Below are 21,873 nucleotides of genomic sequence, written 5' to 3' on the forward strand. Positions count from 1 at the left end.
TCATGGCAGAACTGTAGCCAGGAAACAATACACCACTAAAAGTATCAGTCTTTTTGGGTGTCCATGGGCCCCCCAGGAGCTCAGAGAGCCGGGCTATTGCCCAAAACTGACCTATTATAATCCACTACTGCAGAGACTGCAGGGAGCATGAAGGAATGAGCAGGACATATATGAGCACAGTATAGCAGTGCTCTCTGTCTGGGGAGAGAGGGGTTACAGCTATGGAGAGATTACTGCCACAGTCCTGTCCCCTGATGCAAGCCCCAGCCTGAAGCAGCGGCTCTGCTTTGATTTAAAAGGTGAGGGATACTTTCTGGGTCAGAGTACAGTGCTGTAGACCCCGCTATGCAGACCATGACCCTCCCCCGCTTCCCCTCCTTCCCAGTACCCAAACCAAGTTACAATTTTGAAAAACTGTGAGCTCTTAATCCAAGCAAAATGCTCTCAATCCAAGTTACTCTTAAACCAAAGTACCACTGTACAGAAAACACAAATGGGCAAATCACAGGGGAGAGGGCAACACGAGTCCCACGTTTTTTTTTTATCTTACCACAATGTTCCTGGCTACACTCATACTCACCTTCACAGTAAAACATGTTTCATCCTCCCGTCCGACAGTCATCGCATTTACATACAAATCTGGCAAAGAATGAAAAATCAGAAAGTGTGGATTTTTTTTGTAAAAGTGAATTATATATACAGCCCAGCTAATTGTTATATATATATATATATATATATATATATATATCCCAGCATACCATTATATATATACAGCCCAAGCATGACATTATATATATACAGCCCAGCATACCATTATATACTGTGTATATACAGCCCAGCATACCATTATATATATACAGCCCAGCATACCGTTATATATATACAGCCCAGCATACCATTATATATATATATATATATATATATACAGTCAGCATTCCATTATATTTACAGCCCAGCATGCCATTATATATATAAAGCCCAGCATACTATTTAAGGCCAGGTTCAGACTATGTAACTGTGCGGCTGTATTTGCGGCTGTAATTGTGCGGTGGTATTTTTGGTGGTTCATGCGTACGCTGGAAAGTATAGGATATACGGCTGCACAGTGCACACTATGTATGAATCTACGGACCCGTAAAAAATGAACAAGACCATTGTTTGCGGCTGGACATGCGGCCGAGGATTGACAGGCGGTCCGTACGGAGTACTTCAAAAATAGCCGGCAATAATGCCGAATGCCGATGCCTCTAATAGTTAATATATTAAATTAATAAAACACATTTTCTTTGTAATAAAGTCCCTTTCGTTGGTCAATAATTTAATTCTAACGAATCCATCATTGTGCAATTAAATATACTGTCAAAAAATAAATATATATATAAATATACATTTATTTATATATATATTTATTTTAACAGTATATTTAATTGCAAAATGATGGATTAGTTTAAATTTAATTATTGAACAACGAAAGAGACTTTATTACAACGAAAATGTGTTTTATTATTTTAATAGATTAACCATGAGAGACATCGGCATTAGTGCAGAGGATCGCAAACCCCGGTAATAGCAATTCATGTAAACTGTTTCCCTGCTTTCCCAGATGCTTCCAGAGGTGTTTCCATCACTTTCTTAAGATTTTATTTGTTATTTCTAGTTGAACCAGATTTCCAAGTAAATGACCGTATGTTTTGAGCCGCATGTCTATTTTTTCCCACGGCCGGAGTTTCATCCGCACATTTACAGCCGCATAAAAAATACAGCCGCACAGTTACATAGTATGAACCTAGCCCCATACTGTATATATACAGCCCAGCATACCATTATATATATACAGCCCAGCATACCATTATATATACAGCCCAGCATACCATTATATATATACAGCCCAGCATACCATTATATATATACAGCCCAGCATACCATTATATACTGTATATATACAGCCCAGCATACCATTATATATATACAGCCCAGCATACCATTATATATATACAGCCCAGCATACCATTATATATATATATATATATATATATATATATATATATATATATATATACAGTCAGCATTCCATTATATTTACAGCCCAGCATGCCATTATATATATAAAGCCCAGCATACCATTTAAGGCCAGGTTCAGACTATGTAACTGTGCGGCTGTATTTGCGGCTGTAATTGTGCGGCGGTATTTTTGGTGGTTCATGCGTACGCTGGAAAGTATAGGATATACTGCTGCACAGTGCACACTATGTATGAATCTATATATATATATATATATATATATATATATATATATATATATATATACAGTCAGCATACCATTATATTTACAGCCCAGCATATGCACCACCATATCCACCAAGTGCATCATTTTATATTTGGAAACATTGCACTGTACTTTCCTTTGTTCTAAAACAAGCAAAATCATTTTCCATAAAAATAGATCAGCAATTACACAAATAACCGGATATAAATGACGTACCATCTTCTTCTACCTTCATACTGGCTGGTGACTCTCTGGATAAGGCACCTTGGAAAAACAAATGTTACAGGATTATGATATTGTCTCCATGTACCACTATGAGGCCAGAATTGGCAGAACGAGACAACAAATTACTAAGTCACTAAAGTTGCACTTCCCACCACTTTCTCTCTCGCTATGGTAGTAGATAAACCTGCAGTGGACTATAGGAACCCAGCACATGGAAGTGTATGGGACTATGCTGTACTGTATGGGATTATAGAGATATTTTCCTTTAGAAACATGCAGAAAATATCTACATCATACAGCGTCATACAGAGGTGCCATATGGCGGCACACAAATCTGTAACCATAAGGCCCATTGTAGAATGGTTTCACATATAATATAAAATAATAATTACTACTACTACTCCTACTACTACTACTACTACTACTACTATTACTACTGGTGAGATGAGTGTACTACTACTACTACTACTACTACTACTACCACTACCAAATACTACTACTATTACTACTACTACTACTACTACTACTACTACTACTACTACTACTACTGCTGCTATACTACTACTACTACTACTACTACTACTACTACTACTGGTGAGATGAGTGTACTACTTCTACTACTACTACTATACTACTACTACTACTACTACTACTACTATACTACTACTACCACTACTACTACTACTACTACTACTACTACTACTACTACTACTACTACTGCTACTACTACTACTACTACTACTTCTACTACTACTACTATACTACTACTACTACTACTACTACTACTATACTACTACTACTACTACTACTACTACTACTACTACTACTACTACTACTACTACTACTACTACTGCTACTACTACTACTACTACTACTACTACTAATAATAATAATAATAATAATAATAATAATAAAAGTGCCACTCACATAATCCCTTATACAGTTATACATTCACCACTAAAAGCAACAATTAAAGGAGAACTCTGGGCCGGGCTGATTTTTGGCAGAGTGTCGGGGGAAGGGGGAATGAAAGACATTACAGGCTCTCACCTCCCCCACTCGCTTCCTGGTAAAAGGGGGGACCTGGCACATGATGTGTCAGGCCCGCTCAGCCAGTCACTGTCCGTAGCAGGGTCCCGTCTCGCCCGCTGACTGGCTGAGCAAACCTGACACGTCACTTTCCATGTCCCCACTCAGACCCAGAAGCGTTCGGGACCAGAGAACCGGAGCTGCAGGTTACCGGCATGAGTGCTGGAGCGGGGGAGGTGAGCGCATTTCATTTCTTTCATACCCCCCCCCCCCCTTTCACGGCACTCTGCCAAAAATTCCCCCAGCCCAGAGTTCTCCTTTAAATATTGTATAAAATGACGGTTAATTTTTCTAGAAGGAGAGAATCAGTGGCCAATGCTACAGGTAATAGGCCGTACTCTCTCGGCACAATATCAGCCGGTCACCTCAGGTCTAAGACATACATGAGTAAAGATACATACTTGGTTCACTAGGTTCACTTCTCTTTCTGTTCCTCCTCACAAGGAAGACGATCCCCAAGAGAGTTGTGAGAATAATTATACTTCCTCCAGTTATCAATCCAGTTATGACTTTAGGGTCTTGAAGAAAAGGCACTAGAAAGTATAGAGGACAGCTATGGATGCTCCCAGCACATTACATACAACTGGTTTGCGCCATTTTGTAAATTTTTTTTACGATCATTTCAACAGAGAAACAGATATTTACAAGGTGTTTTGTTTAACATTACATTACAGTTGCATCATTTCCTGTTTGCTGCCAAACAATGTTTTTCCTTCTATCATATGTCCATATATATTATTTATAGCAAAGCACAACATTTTAAAGTATGTAGTCTCATAGATATGGCACATTGGCTGTATCTGTTATATTAAAGGGGTATTCCACTCAGGTAAAATACATGTTACATCACTCTTCCTCCTAGAGGCTAACAATCCATTCCATACATGCCATTACCTTTTTGGTCTCCTTCTCCCAGTTCTGGGCTGCTGCTTTCTGCTGAAGACACAAAAAACTTTGTGTGAGCTGTTCTCTCCATATTCCTCTCCTCCCCCCTTCCTTCCATTACAGCTCACATAAACAGTCATATAATTATGATTATGTCTTATACTGGCTAATGTGAGGTGGGAGGTCCTTCCTACCTCCTCCATCTGGATGGGAACGAAGACTGATGTACTTGTTTGTCACGTATATAAGCATGTTAGTTGTGCAAGTTTATTCAGCCACGACTAAGGCGCTTTGCTCCGAAACATGATGTCCTTTTGATATGAAATTTTTTTACATGCCGCAAATAAATTTAATTTGACTCAATCTACAATGAAGCCAGAGGATTCCATCTTTGTGCTTACATTTGTCAAACCGGAATTGTCCCAGCCTTCACCTATCGTGCTTCATTACTGGAATATGTGCATCCATAAGGGATGGTGAGCTGACAGCATTTTCTCATGGAAGGTGAGGTAGGGGGGGCATGTGAAGATGGCGAGAATAGCTCACACACAGTTTTCTGTGTCTTCAGCAGAAAGCAGCAGGTCAGAACTGGGGGTAGGAGGCTGAAAAGGTGACATTTATAGAATTAATTCTTAGTCTCCAGGTGGGTAGATGATTTAACATGTATTTTTCCTAACTGAATAACCCCTTTAAAGGGCAAAGTAAACCTGTTCATGAATTTCCACTCCAAGGGGCTACAATGTTACCAAGCAGAGGTGTATGGAATCTTTCTGTGGTTTACCAGTAATGGATGCCACAAGAGAGAATGTTCTGTAGGAAAAAGTTTTGAAACTTTTTGCATTTCTGGCAATTTTTTTTATGTGGCATTATTGGTAGAATATTTAAGCTAGAAAAACAATGTCCATTGTTTGGTGCACAATGCTGATAACTGGAAATCTCACATTTACTTACCATAGACATTAAGAAGAATGGTTTTCTTAGTGGTCTTCCCCTTGGAGTTTGTCATCTCACATGTGATGTTTTTCTGGTGATCATCTGGAGATGGGGTAAATGTTATAGTAGGTGAATTCTTCCAGATGCCGGACACATCACTCTTCTTCCATTGGAAAACAAAGGATGTGGTGGAGCAGTTCCCAGGAGAGCAGGTCACTTCCTTATCTATACCAGCAGTCACCGTCCCAAGGTCTGAGATCAGTGGTTCTTCTGCAAGATCTATACTAGGAAAGATCAGCGAGTTAACAAAATTGATATGATTTATGTCAGTATTATTACTTTTATTAGATATTCAGATCCTTTTTCTTCTATAGAGGAGTTTAAATACATGTGCAGTGTCCCACTATGTGTTTTCCCGTGTCTAAACTAAGCTGTAGGACACACAACTCCAACCCCATGTGCATTAACCTGGGGTTACCATTAGATTAGCATTGGATAAGCAGTGGGCTGGGTGTTATAGTGGGTATTAACTACGCATTTATCACAGTGGCCAGGAGTGGTACAACTTTTTAAGGTAGAACAGGTGTAGGTGTGGAGACAGAGTAATCACAGAGTTTTAGTTCTTAAAGTGTCACTGTCACTTCATAAACTTTTGCATGTCATAGAGACATGTCAAAATTTTTTATCGGTCCGGGGTCTTAGTGTTCAGACCTGTATTGATCGGGAGAACAAGCCGGGAGAAGACCGCACTTAGCACGGTTCTCTCCCGGCTCTGTGTCATGTGATCAGTCAGACTTAAAGTGGAGCTGTAGGGAGGCTGACTGATCTGTCCAACTGATCACGTGACACAGAGCCAGGAGAGGACCACACTTAGCATGGTCTTCTCCTGGCTCTATCTTTTATCAAGATTATCTACAAGCCAGTTGCCCTAGTCTGTTGTATAAAGGTACAGACTGTGTACTTAGTTTACCTACTAGATTAGGTTAAGGTCTTGTTTGGTGTTGGCTTGTAGAAGGCTAAGGGACTACAAGGGGCCTTGCTTATTTAGTAGCAGAACTCTGTGAGGGCAACTGACTTGTAGATAATCTAGATAGAAGATACCCAAATTCATGGTTTAGGAAAATATACCTCCTCTTGCCAGACAGATCACAGAATGCCAGTTCTGGTAGCACGAGCCCCAGAGTTCCACAACCAGGCACAGCTACTCAAGCCACACATGGTTCCCCAAGATGAAAATCAGTGGGGTACTTCAGCTTTAGCTGCACTTTGCTTCACTGCAGAAGAACCACTGTGACAAAGGCACTGTGTATATGAAGCCCTCACAGACAGCCCTTTGCACTTCAGCTCTGTGCCCCTTGTGTTAGATAAGGGGCGAGGAACCTTTTCCCTGTCGAGGGCCAGTTGGGCATTAAAAAAATCATTCGAGGTTTGCATACTGTGTGCAGCAGTTTGTAGTGTGGGTTAGCAGCACCCGGCTCTAGTTAACTCCTTATTGATTCCCCTGGTAGCTCTGGTTAACCCCTTATTGATGCTCCTGTTAGCTCTAGTTAACCCCTTATTGATGCTCCTGGTAGGTCTAGTTAACCCCTTATTGATGCCCCTGGTAGCTCTAGTTAAAGGACAACTCCTGTGAAAAGCTTTTTTCCCAGTAACTGAAACATGTTGCAAAGTTATATAACATCGTAATATGCTTCAATCACCTATCTGCCCCCCTTCCCTATGTTTTTCCCCCTCAACCCTCAACCAGGAAGTGAAGTAAACTCATTTATATCTGATGACTGTTGTCACCAGGCTGCTCTGTGGCAGCCATTTTGTGACAATGATGTCATCAAGAGGGAGGCTGGTATAAGCCCTGTTAGGCCAGCCTCCCTTGTCAGATGGCTAAGCAAGCTGTAAGCCATCTAACAGTTTTACAGAGTCAGTGAATGAATCTCCTTCTCTTTCCCCAGCAGTTACAGGGGGCCCTCCTCCCCCTCTCTCCCAGTGCCCAGTACTGTAGGTGAACAATCCTGTTATCTCCTCTTTCCTCTGTGCAGATAAGCACTTCTCTCTCTGGAGCTCAGGCAGTGAATGAGTCATTTGCTCTTTCCTCTGTCACTGCTGCCTGTCTCCCCCTCCTCTCTCCCTCAGCCCTGCAGCCCTGAGCTAATAGCTGTCAGATTTCACTGTGTGTGTGTGTTTGTTGGGGAAGGGGTGGGGTGGTTGGGCACAGACATCACCGTCATGCCCCTGGTGGCTCTATTTACCCCCCACCCCAGTCATGCCCCTGGTGGCTCTAGTTAACCCCACCCAGTCATGACCCTGGTGGCTCTAGTTAACCCCACCCAGTCATGACCCTGGTGGCTCTAGTTAACCCCCCAGTCATGCCCCTGGTGGCTTTAGTTAACCCCCCCCCCCAGTCATGCCCCTGGTGGCTCTAGTTAACCCCACCCAGTCATGTCCCTGGTAGCCTAGTTAACCCCACCCAGTCATGTCCCTGGTAGCCTAGTTAACCCCACCCAGTCATGTCCCTGGTAGCCTAGTTAACCCCACCCAGTCATGTCCCTGGTAGCCTAGTTAACCCCCAGTGTCTGTCTGAAATAAAAAAAATAAACATCCCACTCACCTTTCCTCCGCTCCCACGCTGACCAGGTCCTCTTCTCTCCCCTCTAGACTGTGCCCATTTTCTCCTGCAGGCGCGCGATGCAGTGACATCATTGTGCGCGGCCTGCAGGAGAAGGAAGACATGCGCCCCTCTGACGGTGAATGGGACGGCACTCACAGCATCCTCCTGTGTCTGGCAGCGGCAGTGGCGCCTGTCACAGGAGAGCCCCGGGCTGCAGGCTACATTTGGAGGTCTCAGGGGCCGGATTCGGCCCACGGCCAGTAGGTTCCCCACCCCTGTGTTAGATGGAGGCAGCGTGATAGGTAATCAGGCACATCCATCTCACACTAAGATCCAGACCTGATGAGCAGATGCCAGAGCAGCATGTGCTGAGGACAGCGTGAGAGCAGGATAGGTGAGTATAAAACACTGCACAGAAGTACTTTGGGAATATTGTGTATAATAATATATGCCCCTGATTGAGATATATTACACTATCCCCTCCTTTAATGAGATAGATCTCATTAATGGGGGCATAGTGCAATATGTGTCAATAAGGGTGGGAGCATAGTGTATCATATCTAACTAAGGGGAGTGCACAGTGCATTAAAGAGGCACAGTACATTATAACAAATTAAGTGGAGGCACAAAACATTATACCCCATGGGGGGGGGGGAGCAGTGCAGTATATGACATTAGGGGGGCACAGTTATTATACCTCATTCAGGGACAGTGTATTAAGGGGGTACAATTCATTATAGCTCAGTAAGGGCATCTCAGTGCATTATACTTCATTGTGGGGGTGGGGGTGGGGGGTGCAAGTGCAAGGCAGACCTGCTACATCCTATAATAAGAACTGAGCACACCCTTTAGGGGCCCTTTTACTCAAGACAGAATTGTGACCAAAATCATGACAAGGCTGTGAAATAGAGAGTGAATCTTAAAAAAATTCAGTTTGCAAAGTTTGGGAATTTTTACCACAAAATGTGCGGACTTCGTAAACTGAACCTTAACAAATCTATACTTACCTGTCTGCACTCCTCTTCTGTGTCTTCAGCCTCCAGTCCGCTCAGGCAATCAGTGTTTGGCTAAGCGGGCTGTCACTTTTAAATCTTGAGTGTGACAGCCTGCTCAGCCAATCACTGGCCGTGGCGCTGTTCCTCAGTCAGTCACTGATTGCCTGAGCTGAGCGGACTGGAGGTGGCTGAAGACAGAGAAGAGGACAGCGAGGGAGTGCAGACAAGTGAATAAACCTGCTTATAATAAACCTTCCTAGTGAAGCTGCTTATATATAAAAAGGGAGGTGGGCAGTGGGGAAATGCATGGTAAAGGCAGCAGGACACCGAGGCATCCTGGATACGCTATTTCATGCGGTGATGTGCGGATGACAGCCGCTGATCTTTGAATTTGCTAAAAGACAACGATCAGCCGATGATCGACTCCTCAGCTGATTGTTGTCTGTATTACATGGATCGATAATCTGTGGAATCGGCCTGATTCAGCAGATTATCACTCCATGTAATAGGGTCCTTAGAGAAAAAGATCTGAGGAGCAGACAGGAGGACAGCAATGAAGGCCGCTATGTTAGGATCAGAGTCTGCATTGTTTGGTGCATCACAAAATATCTAATATGTACTTACAGCAGACATCGAGAACAATGGATTTCTGAGTTGTCTTCCCCCCGGAGATTCTCATCTCACATGTGATGGTTTTCTGGTGATCATCTAGAGATGGGGTAAATGTTATAGTGGGTGAAGTCTTCCAGATGCCGGACACATCACTCTTCTTCCATTGGATAACTACAGATGACGCAGGGCAGTTTCCAGATGGAGAGCAGGTAACTGTCTTCTCTATACCAGCAGTCACTGTCCCAAGATCTGAGACGAGCGGTTCTTCTTGGATATCTATATTAGGAACGATGAGTGAGATAACAGGATTTACTCACATTTATGGTCATTTTAATGTTAATATTTATTTTTAGGTCCATTGCATCCAGGGTGAGGCACTTATTAAATTCAGAATGGTTTACATACATTTAGTAACATGAAGAAAAAAAAATTAAATCAAGAAAGCACAATAATCATGAACCTACCTACTGTGTGATAGACTGGAACTGAGGAGAAAAAAAAAATGGAGTTCAAGCTGATTTTGAAAGTTTTGGATTGTTGGAAGGATTCTGATATGTTGTGGTAGGGAACTCTAATGGCAGCAAGCCATTCCTGCATATAGTAGTGCTGTAGTGGCTGGTAGGTTGATTCTTAGGGTTAGGCATACAGTGCTGGCCCTGGGAAACTACTAACAGTGAGCTATGGATGCCTTATGCATCCCTAGCTTACTGTCTTTATTGTAGTTTTCATGGTGCCATATGATAATACCACAGGGTGTCACAGAAGCTACACATCTAAGTACTGATGTCTGACAAAAGCAAATGTCCCGACTTTTTGCAAAATATACAATGCTTTAAAAGGGGTTATCTAGTGCTACAAAAACATGGCCACTTTTGCACCGCTCTTGTCTCCAGATTGGGTGGGGTTTGAAACTCAGCTCCATTCAAGTAAATGGAGCTTAATTGCAAACCACACCTAAACTGGAGACGAGAGGGGGAAAAGTGGCCATGTTTTTGAAGTGCTGGATAACCCCTTTAATGTCATGTTTTGATGCAAATCTATTCCTTCATCTAGCGAAAAAGACTTCTTTCCTGAAAAAGTCCAAACAGTGTTGTCCATTAGGTCTCTCACTCAATCTGCTGTTAACTGCCTGCTGTAATGCAAAGTCCTTCTCTAGTAACAGCTAGATCAGGGTGGAATACAGGCATGTTTAAAAAAAAATTCAAAAAAATTCAAAGACCTGGAAGACCGGTATACTGTAAAACTGATGAGAAAAAAAACATACACTTTTCAAAATGATGTTTTTGGTGGCCTACATAAGCTGTATGAGCAGTAATCCCAGTGCAAGCACAGAAGCAATGCTAGGAAAAATGTTAAACTAATATGTACTTACAGCAAACATCAAGAAGAATGGTTTTCTTAGTGGTCTTCCCCTTGGAGTTTGTCATCTCACATGTGATAGTTTTCTGGTGATCGTCTAAAGATGGAGTAAATGTTATAGTAGGTGAAGTCTTCCAGATGCCGGACACATCGCTCTTCTTCCATTGGATAACTAAGGATGTGGCAGAGCAGTTCCCAGGAGGAGAGCAGGTCACCGTCTTATCTATACCAGCAGTTACTGTCCCAAGATCTGACATCACTGGTTCTTCTGTGAGATCTATTCAAGGAACGATCAATGAGATAATAAAATTAACTATGATATCAGGGTGAACTGTAAAAAAAAAAAAATCAAAACAAGTTCAAGAATCATGAACTTACAGAGTAATAAGTTGGTGCCAATGAGGAAGGGAAAGGTTGAAAATAGAAAAAAAGGACAGAGAAAATGTATAGCTGAGAGATATTGCAGAATTAAAGGGGTAGTGCGGCGGTAAACAATTATTCACAGAATAACACACATTACAAAGTTATACAACTTTGTAATGTATGTTATGTCTGTGAATGGCCCCCTTCCCGTGTCCCCCCACCCCCGCACGTGTACCCGGAAGTGTGGTGCGCTGCTCAGCCGCGATTGGCTGAGCATAACTGTGCTCAGCCAATCGCGGCTGAGCAGCCTATGACGCTGAAGAGGGCGGCCGGCACTCAGGACGCTCAGAGGGATTCGGCCGGGCCGCCCGAAGACGACATCGCTGACTGAAGATCAGAGACGAGTCGGCACGTGACAGGTATGTATAGCGCACCACACTTCCGGGTACACGGGTGGGGGGGGGTGGGACACGGGGAAGGGGGCCATTCACAGACATAACATACATTACAAAGTTGTATAACTTTGTAATGTGTGTTATTCTGTGAATAATTGTTTACCGCCGCACTACCCCTTTAAGGTCAAGATAAGAGGTCGATGGTTTTAAGTTGGAAGGGGCAGAAGACTGTGATCATTTCGGTCTAAAGAGAAGGTGGGATCAATAACCTTCATCTGGACAACGGCTATGTGAGGGACACCTAAAGGTCTGTCAGAGACCTTGAGAATGGGAAAAGCTAGAGTGGTGAGTAAGAGACTTGCTCTGCTCTGGCAGACAGTGTGAGCATTAAGTAGATTCTGGGAAGAGCTAACTCAGAGGCCTCTAGAAAATCTGTGTTGGGGTGAGGAAGACAGTAATCTTTGGGGTCTGTATAGTGGCCTGAATGTGGATTTTTCAGCTGGTTTCCCTAAAATTGTTCTGCCTGAGTGATCTACTAGGCATTGCTCCCGCTAGCCAGAATCCTACGCCACACTGATGAGGGGCAACACCCCGAAACTGCTATATGTGATTGGATACCTGGATTTGGTATTTCCTTTGTCATATTTACCTATCATGGTGGTTTTGGTGGTCTCCTTACTGAAACCACCCTTTTGCTAGGTCCTTCCTTGGAGGAGTATCTGGCTATTCCTGTGTTTTGAATCTCTTGACCAAGTAATGTTAGATAAGCCATCCCTTTCCATTATACAGGGAAGGCTGGGCTGTATCAGGTATGCTGCAAATCACAGCATGAGACAGGCCTGTGGCAAGTTGGTGTAGTAGTGGTGTAGAGTTAGGAAATTGGAGCCACATTGCAATTAATATTTCCTTAACGAATCCTGGCACATCTGAAAATACTAATTATATACATATAAAGTCTTGGGGACCTTACCAACATACTGACACCCCACATGTATTATTAGTTGTAATGACCCCTTTGATCCTTTGTATCAGCACTATGTTAGTGTTCCACAGTGATTCAAGCCTGACATACATTGGATGCAACACGTCTTACTTAAGTACCATCATGTTTCCTCTGGTACCACATCTGTTTGCAGTACACATCAGAACTCCCCACTGCACACTATGGAGTGTAGCGAAAGATGCTGGTTGTTCCCAATGAGTTATGTGCAAAATGTTGTACAAGTAGAAAAAAATATAAAGGTTATAAAAAGAGAATATACGGATAGACGAAAGAAAAGAACAAAGTGTCAGCGTAGAAACCTCAAAGCAAATACTGAAAAATAGAATATGTGCAACAAAATAAATAGGCAGAAACAGGAGTCGATGACAGAAGTGAAAGAAATGGGTTGACTGAAATGGGATTTACTTATAAAAATGCCACGCGTAAACCAGCACTAATATCTACACTGATGAAAACAAGGGTACTGAGGACTAAAGAGAAGAATAATGGAGTGTGGATGACTGGATAAAAGTAACTAATCAGTCACCAATCTGCATTGGTCTTTTTTCCAGCATATTTTTTCCATATTTTTCTAGGTGTTGAACAGTAGGATCCTGCACATCACTCACACTTACCAGTCACTGTAATAGTGGTTATTTCTTTGTAATAACTATATTTCACTGTTGTGTCTTTTCTTTCTTCAAATCTAAAATAATACGTCCCGTGATCTTCCCTCCCGGCATCAGTTATGGTCAGGGTGCAGTCTCCAGTATCCGGATTTCCCATCAGATAGAAGTTTTTCTTAGCATCACTGGATTTTTCCTTAGAGGCTACAATTTGCTCTGGACCAGGAGTCATCCGTCTCCAGTATCCCGAGGAATCCCTGAATGTATTTCTACCATCAGCAGTAAAGGTACAAGGAATGGTGACACAGAGACCCTCCTGGACACTGACACTAGGAGACACTTGGATAGAGTAGCTCGGATGACATGTGATACCTGTAGGAGGATAAAGGATGATGTTATTACATGTAGCAAATAAGCCATATAGATTTTCTCTTAATAATTCTCTATTTTGTTTTATAATTCAGTTAAACTCACTCAATCACAAAATATATATTATAGCAAGTTTATATGTATAGGGCAGTGATGGAGAACTTTTGGCACTACACCTGTTGCCAGACTACGATTCCCATGATGCCTGTGCATCTCATTAGATGCACTGGATTCATCAATTTAAACTGCATAAGTTTTGTTAATTGTCCATTTTGTAATTTTTGGATCAATGTTTGTAGCAAAACAACAACAATCCTCCCCCTCATCATCCTCCCCCGCCTCTTCATCCTTCGGATTTCCCTTTTCCTTGTATAACTACTAGTGATGAGCGAGCATCCTCGTCCGAGCTTAACCTAAGGACTCAGTGACTTGCAGAAGGGCACATAGGCGAGTGGCACTTCTCCATCCACTGACTGGAAACACTGCGGATAGCAGGACTTGCAAGAACTTGTAGAAGCCAGCCCCCTTAGCGTGGATAGGCTGGTTCCTTCGGACAGTAGTTACACCTCTGGTGTACTTAGGAAGGCATGCTAAGCTGGATCAGGAACTGAAAAAACTGGAACAAACTGTAGCTCCCACCACCCTTCATTTTATAAGGGCAACTTAGCTTGCCTGTGATTGTTGGGGTTGTGGAAGAGAGGACAGAGAAGATGTGTAAGAGGCAGAAAAGTGAGGAAAAGCACCTACACCTGTAATAGCAGGCATGTGATAAACAAACTGTTAACCCATAACCTTCATCAGTAATTTATACAGAATGTATAATAAATAAGACAGTCACACCTAGTGAGGAAAATACATGTCACATCTCCTTCATCCCCTTTAGTGCGAAACCTGACAAAGGCACTTTACCCAGGTGGTATAAAGACTTAGTGGACCACCCGTACTGGGATACATCATATGCCTCAAAGCTTTCACTCAGTGGTCAGATGCACCTCTCAGTGTACTGTACTGGAGCAGGGAATATGATGGGTCTCCCTGTAATGGGTGTCCCTGCTCCTGGACATACTTTCCATAACCAAACTTGTAAAGCATTTGGGGCATATCAAAATGTGAGTCTAATCTGATCTGGAATCTAATCTTGGGAGATTCTTTCATTTTTAGATCTATAAATAGAAACAGAAGGAAAAAAAAAAGAGAACATTTTTTAGATCTATGTACTTGCCGAAAAGACACAGAACTATCCAGGAATACAGAAAAACAAGAGATCTGTACACACATAGCCTCCTATTGTGAACGTAACTGGTGAATGGCATCACTGGCAATAGGGTCTCAAAACATGACTGTGGTAGAATAGAACTGAACACCCTCAGCAGGACAGCTGTTTCGCGTTTCCACGCTTCGTCAGACGAAGCGTGGAAACGCGAAACAGCTGTCCTGCTGAGGTTGTTCAGTGTCCTCCCCGTACCCTGCTTTTAATCATGTATTGAAGAATATTCACTACAATTAAGATTACAGCACAATATTGGTGAGTGCCCTTGCATCTTTTCTTCCTCGATGTCAATTTGAAAGCTGTACTGCAATTCGCATAGTGAGCACCACCATAGCTGTAGGACTTCTCTACAAGTAATACTCCTATCTTCTCACTTATGAACCAAGCCGCATGGAAGTGGTAGTGCCGGCACCTGTATCCTAAATAGACATTTACCTTCTTATTAGTGACAACCCTTCTTTAAGACTCTTCAGTTATGCACTAACTATATCTACATTGACCTTGTCAAATTATATTCAGATACAAATCCAAACCATTTTCCACTTCATTGGGACTCTTAGAAGTTACATTGAAGTTCCCCGTAGAAAAGAACTGACACTTGAAGAATACATTGGGATGGCATAGGATTCTACAGGATAACATAGACAGGTATATATATATTCCACTTACCTCTCCACAGCTGGGACAGGGTCACCAGTAATATCCATGTGCTGTAGATTCTTCTCTTCATCCTGACCCAGATATTAGTGATATTTTAGGCAGCTTGAGAACACTGACCGTGTGTTACAAGGTTATAAAAAGGACATTGAAGTTCCCTGTAGAAGAGAACTTCGAGAGAATATGTAACTTTCGCCTGAGAAATGCAGAACCATCTCTGTTATTCTTCCTTCTCACATGCTTGTATACCCATTACATGACCACTTCCTCCTACTCTTACAGTGATAGAGAAAACAGATTTTAAAAATTATATTTTTTATAAGTGAAATACATTTTCTTTTTAAATTAACTGGTGACAGAAAGTTATATAGATTTGTAATTTACTTCTATTTAAAAATCTCCACTTTTCCAGTACTTATCATCTGCTGTATGTCCTGCAGAAAGTGGTGTATAATTTTCAGTGCTCTCTGCTGCCACCTCTGTCCATGTCAGGAACTGTCCAGAGCAGGAGAGGTTTTCTAGTCAAATCTCTTTTTATTAAAACACAGAAATGTTTCATAGGCATTTAAACACAAAGCCCAACAACAAGAAAGGGTAGGGGCCACACAGCCCAATAACACAAATACAGATCTGTACAGGGTATTTTTAGATTAGAGCCAGTTAGGCAGGAGAGGTTTTCTATGGGGATTGGCTGCTGTTCTGCACAGTTCCTGACATGGACAGAGGTGGCAGCAGTGAGCACTGTGTGAAAAGAATACATCACTTCCTGCAGGACGTACAGCAGCTGATAAGTACTAGAACACTTAAGATTTTTAAATAGAAGTAAACTACAAATCTATATAACTTTATGACACCAGTTGATTTAAAAGCATTTTCACCGGAGTACCCCTTTAAGCAGTGCTTCTCAAACTGTGAGGCGGGCCTCACCAGTGAGGCACCCCCTAGTTGTTGGTGAGGCCCAGCTGGGGAGGGAGTTTTCAAAAAAGTAACTAGGATCTGCTTAGTCCTTTTGCTGGTTGCAAAGATCTCCATTTTAGTAACATTATTTACTTATTTTGTACTTGCTTTATTAGTATATAGAGCTTGGGAGATGGGTGAAAGGCAGCCCTAGCATTATTTTCAGATTTTAAATAAACTTTCACCACAGATAGTGAGGCCCAGGCACCCTCTTGGTCAGTCTGGTGAGGCCCTGGCATTGCCTTGGTCTGTTGGGTGAGGCTCCAATAGAAAAAGTTTGAGAAGCGCTGCCTTTAAGGACTAGCTCAAACCCTATGTCTGACTTACACTATGCTTAAAATACACAATAATTATGAATGTACTTGTACAGTGTTGGTACATTTTACTCAGTAATAGTATCATCACAATAACGTGGTGACCTTTATGCTAATTCTATTCTTTAATTAAAGGTTTTTTTTTAAATATATTATTTATTATATCAGTTAGTATTACCTCATTTAATTTTTTCTTTCTATTGAAAATTTCCTGAAATAGTTTTCGTCAGTTAGGTCACATGACCTCTAAGTTATGACACTTTTTTGGGTGTAAACACCTGTGTATAAATTTTGCTTCACTAATCACATGGTTGTGCTTCAAAATGGGTGCAAGAGGCGGTTGAAACTTTGCTATTGTTTGGAATAGAATAAACACCCACGTCACGTTTGCTACTTTGGAGTGCTGCTAGTTCATCTTTATTAGATAGATAGATAGATAGATAGATAGATAGATAGATAGATAGATAGATAGATAGGAGATAGATAGAAGATAGATAGATAGATAGATAGATAGATAGATAGATAGATAGATAGATAGGAGATAGATAGATAGATAGATAGATAGACAGATAGATAGATAATAGATAGATAGGAGATAGATAGATAGATAGATAGATAGATAGATAGATAGATAGATAGGAGATAGATAGATAGATAGATAGATAGATAGATAGATAGGAGATAGATAGATAGATAGATAGATAGATCATAGATAGATAGATAGATAGATAGATAGATAGACAGATAGATAGATAGGAGATAGATAGATAGATAGATAGATAGACAGATAGATAATAGATAGATACGAGATAGATAGATAGATAGATAGATAGATAGATAGATAGGAGATAGATAGTAGATAGATAGATAATAGATAGATAGATAGATAGATAGATAGACAGACAGATAGGAGATAGATAGATAGGAGATAGATAGATAGATAGATAGATAGATAGATAGATAGGAGATAGATAGATAGGAGATTTGGGACTGGAGGACACGAGACAGGTGAGGCCCTAGCACTGACACCCGCTGCGCTGACCCTGCCTTCTTACCTCAATTGCCCTAAGTGTCAGCGGATAAATGGGTGACAGTCCCTGGCCTGAACAGCTGTAACACAAAACACGGACAAGATGTACAAACACAACAGCTCGTGGTCAGAAATCAAATCAAAACAAACAGTCAGCGATGTACAAAAATCGTGAGTCAAAAAAGGGTAGTCAAATAGCCAGAATCAATAAACCAGGAACAACAATAAGGATAAATGCTAGGTCAAAGGACACTCAGGAACTGAAGCTCTATCACAGGCACGGAAGGACACACAGGGGAGGGTATTTATGAAGGCCAAAGCCCAGCCCTAGACCTCTATGCAAAGCTGACTGGCGGTGGTGGCCGCCAGTCAGTAAATAAAAATACATAACACCTGCGTGGAACGGTTGGGGGCCGTGAAGCCCTGGCTGCAGCAACAACAATGTGATGTTGCCACATCCCTAGCAACTGGCCGAGCTGGTCACCAGGGACGACATCAGCGCACTACTCGCAACCAGTCGTATGCTCCGGCGTACACTTTGGCGTATGCTTGCAGGAGGCCGGACATACGCTGGGAGCCGAGCGTGACGGCCGGCTCCTGACATGACGATGATTGTTGTCATCGGCTGTTCGTTGATTTAGGTTCTGATCTATAATTGTTGGTGTACTAGCGGTGCGCGGCCGGCGACTGACGATATACATTACCTATCCAGGCTGCAGGGCTCCTCTTCCTCTGTGCTCCTCCGCGGGTCCCGCACGCTCCAGCTTCAGAGTGGCCTGTCTCAGCTGACAGGCCGCTCAGCCAATCACTGGCCGGGACCGCGGGGACGGGGAGAAGCACAGAGGAAGAGGAGCCCTGCAGCCTGGATAGGTAATGTATAACGTTTAAGCAAGGGCTGCAAGGACATCGGTAACGATGTCCCTGCAGCCCTTGTTAAACGATTATCGGGCCGTGTAATAGGCCTAGTAAACAAGTGCTGATCTAGCACTCGTTTACATTTATTATTGGGCCCCCATCGGTCCATCTAATACCACCCTAAGTATGTATGTGAACCTGAATCCCCTGGGAAATTTCTGCATGCTCAAGTCTGATCGTTCAGCATTTGACTACCGGTGGCTGAAAGAGTTAGATGCAACCCTAGGGAGTCCTGGAAAACATGGATACAGCCATAGGCCATAGGCTGTTTTCCATTGTCAGCCACTGGTAATCAAATGTTTAGCTTGTCTCTACTAATAATAGCGATTTACACTGAATGTTAAATGATAGAAAACAGAGATGGAGTGAACAGCTCACACACAGTTTTTTGTATATTCAGCAGAAAACAGCAGCTCAGAACTGGGGGAAGGAGACAGAAAAGGTAATAACAAGTTTGGAAGGAATTGTTAGATTTTAGGAGGGGGGATGATTCAACAAGTATTTATTTTACCTAAGCAGACTACCCCATAAGGCCATGTTCACACAACGTATGTTTAGCATAAATCACGGCCGTTGTTGCAATTTGCAACAACAGACGTGATTGATGCTAAACATCCGTTGTATTTGAATGGATGGAATCCTGGCCTGTATGTATACACATAGTATACGCTCCAATCAGGATTTCATTCGACCGCACAAAAAACTGTCATGTCAGTTTTCTGCGGCCGCTATTCATTGGGAGACCATGGTTCCCGTACTTATCAGCTGCGGATATACTGTGGATAAGGGATAACGTTGTCAGATGGAAAACCCCCCTTTAACTCCTTCATTTCATGTTATGTTGGTATAAAGAACTGCAATTGATTGTTATTTCATTCCATAAAAACGAGAGGCGCTCAGAGGAAGTGAATCCTGCAGAAGAGGAACTCACACCCATGGAGGAGGATCCCAATACTGCAGACTCACAGCTTTATGAGAACCATCCTGGCACTGATTTATAAACTGAGGTTATATTACGTTATAAAAAGAGACATTTCTGAAGCAATTCTGGGTGGATAAAGAAATGATACTGAAAGTGTAACAAATAGTGGAAAACTATATGTGAGGTCTCTGGGGTTGTTTTTAACTAGTGAAGAGATCAGTGAGGCCGGGTCTCCACACTGCAGTCCCCGAATGCCTTTAATACTGCGACCACTTGGCCAAACTGTGCTGCGAAAAGTCCCGGCCCCTTGGAGAACACAAGGAAGTGTGGTTTAATATGCATCCGGGGACCCACACATACTCACCTGGCCCACCACAGTCCCCTGAAGTTCTTTTGTTTTCCCAGCTCCCCGGCATCAGTCGTGAGCCAGAGAGCTGGGAGAATGAACATAGGGGCTGCACCAGGCAGGTGAGTATGTGTATGGGGGACCTCTTGTGGCTGGAGACTGGCAGGAAGCCAATATGTCGCAGCATTTAACTGTGAGAGGTCAGCACAAATACTTACAGTTAAAGGACCAAGTGTCCCTTTAACTGTATGGCTCGTAGCAGTGGCATGGTCTGCCTCTATGGTAGTTACCTCACTGCTGGTACATTTTTTACAGCTGACAAATTTCATGTGAACCAGTGGACCTGCACGTGGTACATGAGGCAATATGGTTTGATCAAAATATATACCAACATCCTGGCGTTGGCTTTTAAATGTAGCCGAGAGGCATTAGTGTGAGCCATGTGTGAGGTGCAGCAGCTCCTTTTTAATTTTCTCCCTTTTCTGAGTAGCTAGCACTCCTCCTTGTAAGACCCATGTGACCCAAATTAGCAGAAGGCACCTGTACACACATGGCAAGTACCTCCTATTCTTCACATTCTACCTGCAGGTGCAGTGGTGAGTAGTTAGACCATGTTCACACTTGTGTTGCTTAATGGCCACTCTCTCCGTTGGCGGCACCTGCTGGGTTTGGGGGGCCCTTGGGGGTTTGGTCCTGTGACATTGGGGTTGCCTCCCTTCCCTGCTTGTGCTCGCTTTGCGGGGTTGGTGGTCGCTGAGTTAGTGTAGGGACTCATGTGAACCAGGGGACCTGCATGTGGTACATGAGGCAATATGGATTGATTAAATTATATACCAACATCCTGGCGTTGGTTTTTAAATGTAGCTGAGAGGCGTTAGTGTCAACGGGTGGTGGTAACATAATAAAGAATCTATACTCACCTGTCCCCTTACCCCTGCAGCACAGCCTTCCAGTTTCTCCCAGCTTCCTGTATCGTCACGACCCAACAGAGAGTAGGTGGTGTCCCACATCAGTCACTGGTCATCTCTGAGCTGGGTTGTGATGTTGCAGCATGAGGAGCTGCAGGAGGCAGGGGGTATATAAGGATATATAAAGTATAGTTTAAGAGGGAGACTACCTTGTAGTCGGAGTCTCTGTGTTGCCCAAAGAAACTAATCACAGCTCAGCTTTCTTTTCTCACATCACTCTGGTTGGTTGCTATGGGCAACAGAGGAAAACTTTCTACTCCGCACTTTTTACATAATGGGGAGATTTAGCAAACATGGTGTAAAGTGAAACTGGCTCAGTTGCCCCTAGCAACCAATCAGATTCCACCTTTCATTTTCCAAAGAGTCTGTGAGGAATGGAAGGTGGAATCTGATTGGTTGCTAGGGGCAACTGGGTTTGATAAATCTCCCCCACAGGTGTGTGTTGCTGACAACATAGCTATCTAGAAGTTTCTTTATTGTTTCAAGTGATGGGGTGTTAAGACTGGCCGTGTCACCACATAATGTACATGGTGCTGCCATGACTTCATACCCCAAATATAGAGAGAAGACAGAACAGAAGCTGTGTAGATAGGCCAACCAGCAAACTCAGCACAACAGTCAATCAAAATAATAAATCTTTATTGATAACAACCCTGGACATTATGGTAATTCTATTTACAAGACAGTGTTTTTTTGCAAAAGCAGGTAGTAAATAATGAGTATTCAATATCTGGACGGTCATAATCAGTTACAGCCGTTATATACGGTGTGCACTGCCGGCCAATTTCCC

General features: G+C 42.6%; 1 protein-coding gene across 1 annotated transcript in view; it reads right to left on the reverse strand.

Annotated features, from left to right (window-relative positions):
* LOC138768809 (sialoadhesin-like) overlaps positions 1–21,365 on the reverse strand; it is a 42,130-nt gene extending 20,765 nt beyond the window's left edge. Inside the window, exons 1-11 of the mRNA XM_069946763.1 lie at positions 21,233–21,365; positions 17,958–18,012; positions 15,644–15,901; positions 13,345–13,707; positions 10,983–11,246; positions 9,623–9,886; positions 5,417–5,677; positions 4,475–4,516; positions 3,982–4,113; positions 2,483–2,530; positions 581–639 (exon numbers count right to left, since the gene is read on the reverse strand). Of these exons, the coding sequence (XP_069802864.1) occupies positions 581–639; positions 2,483–2,530; positions 3,982–4,113; positions 4,475–4,516; positions 5,417–5,677; positions 9,623–9,886; positions 10,983–11,246; positions 13,345–13,707; positions 15,644–15,704 (1,494 nt within the window). The 5' untranslated portion in view covers positions 15,705–15,901; positions 17,958–18,012; positions 21,233–21,365. The remainder of the gene's footprint in view (positions 1–580; positions 640–2,482; positions 2,531–3,981; positions 4,114–4,474; positions 4,517–5,416; positions 5,678–9,622; positions 9,887–10,982; positions 11,247–13,344; positions 13,708–15,643; positions 15,902–17,957; positions 18,013–21,232) is intronic.
* Positions 21,366–21,873: the final 508 nt, after the last annotated feature.

The sequence above is a fragment of the Dendropsophus ebraccatus genome, chromosome 12, assembly GCF_027789765.1.
Source record: "Dendropsophus ebraccatus isolate aDenEbr1 chromosome 12, aDenEbr1.pat, whole genome shotgun sequence".
Classification (NCBI taxonomy): Eukaryota; Metazoa; Chordata; class Amphibia; order Anura; family Hylidae; genus Dendropsophus; species Dendropsophus ebraccatus.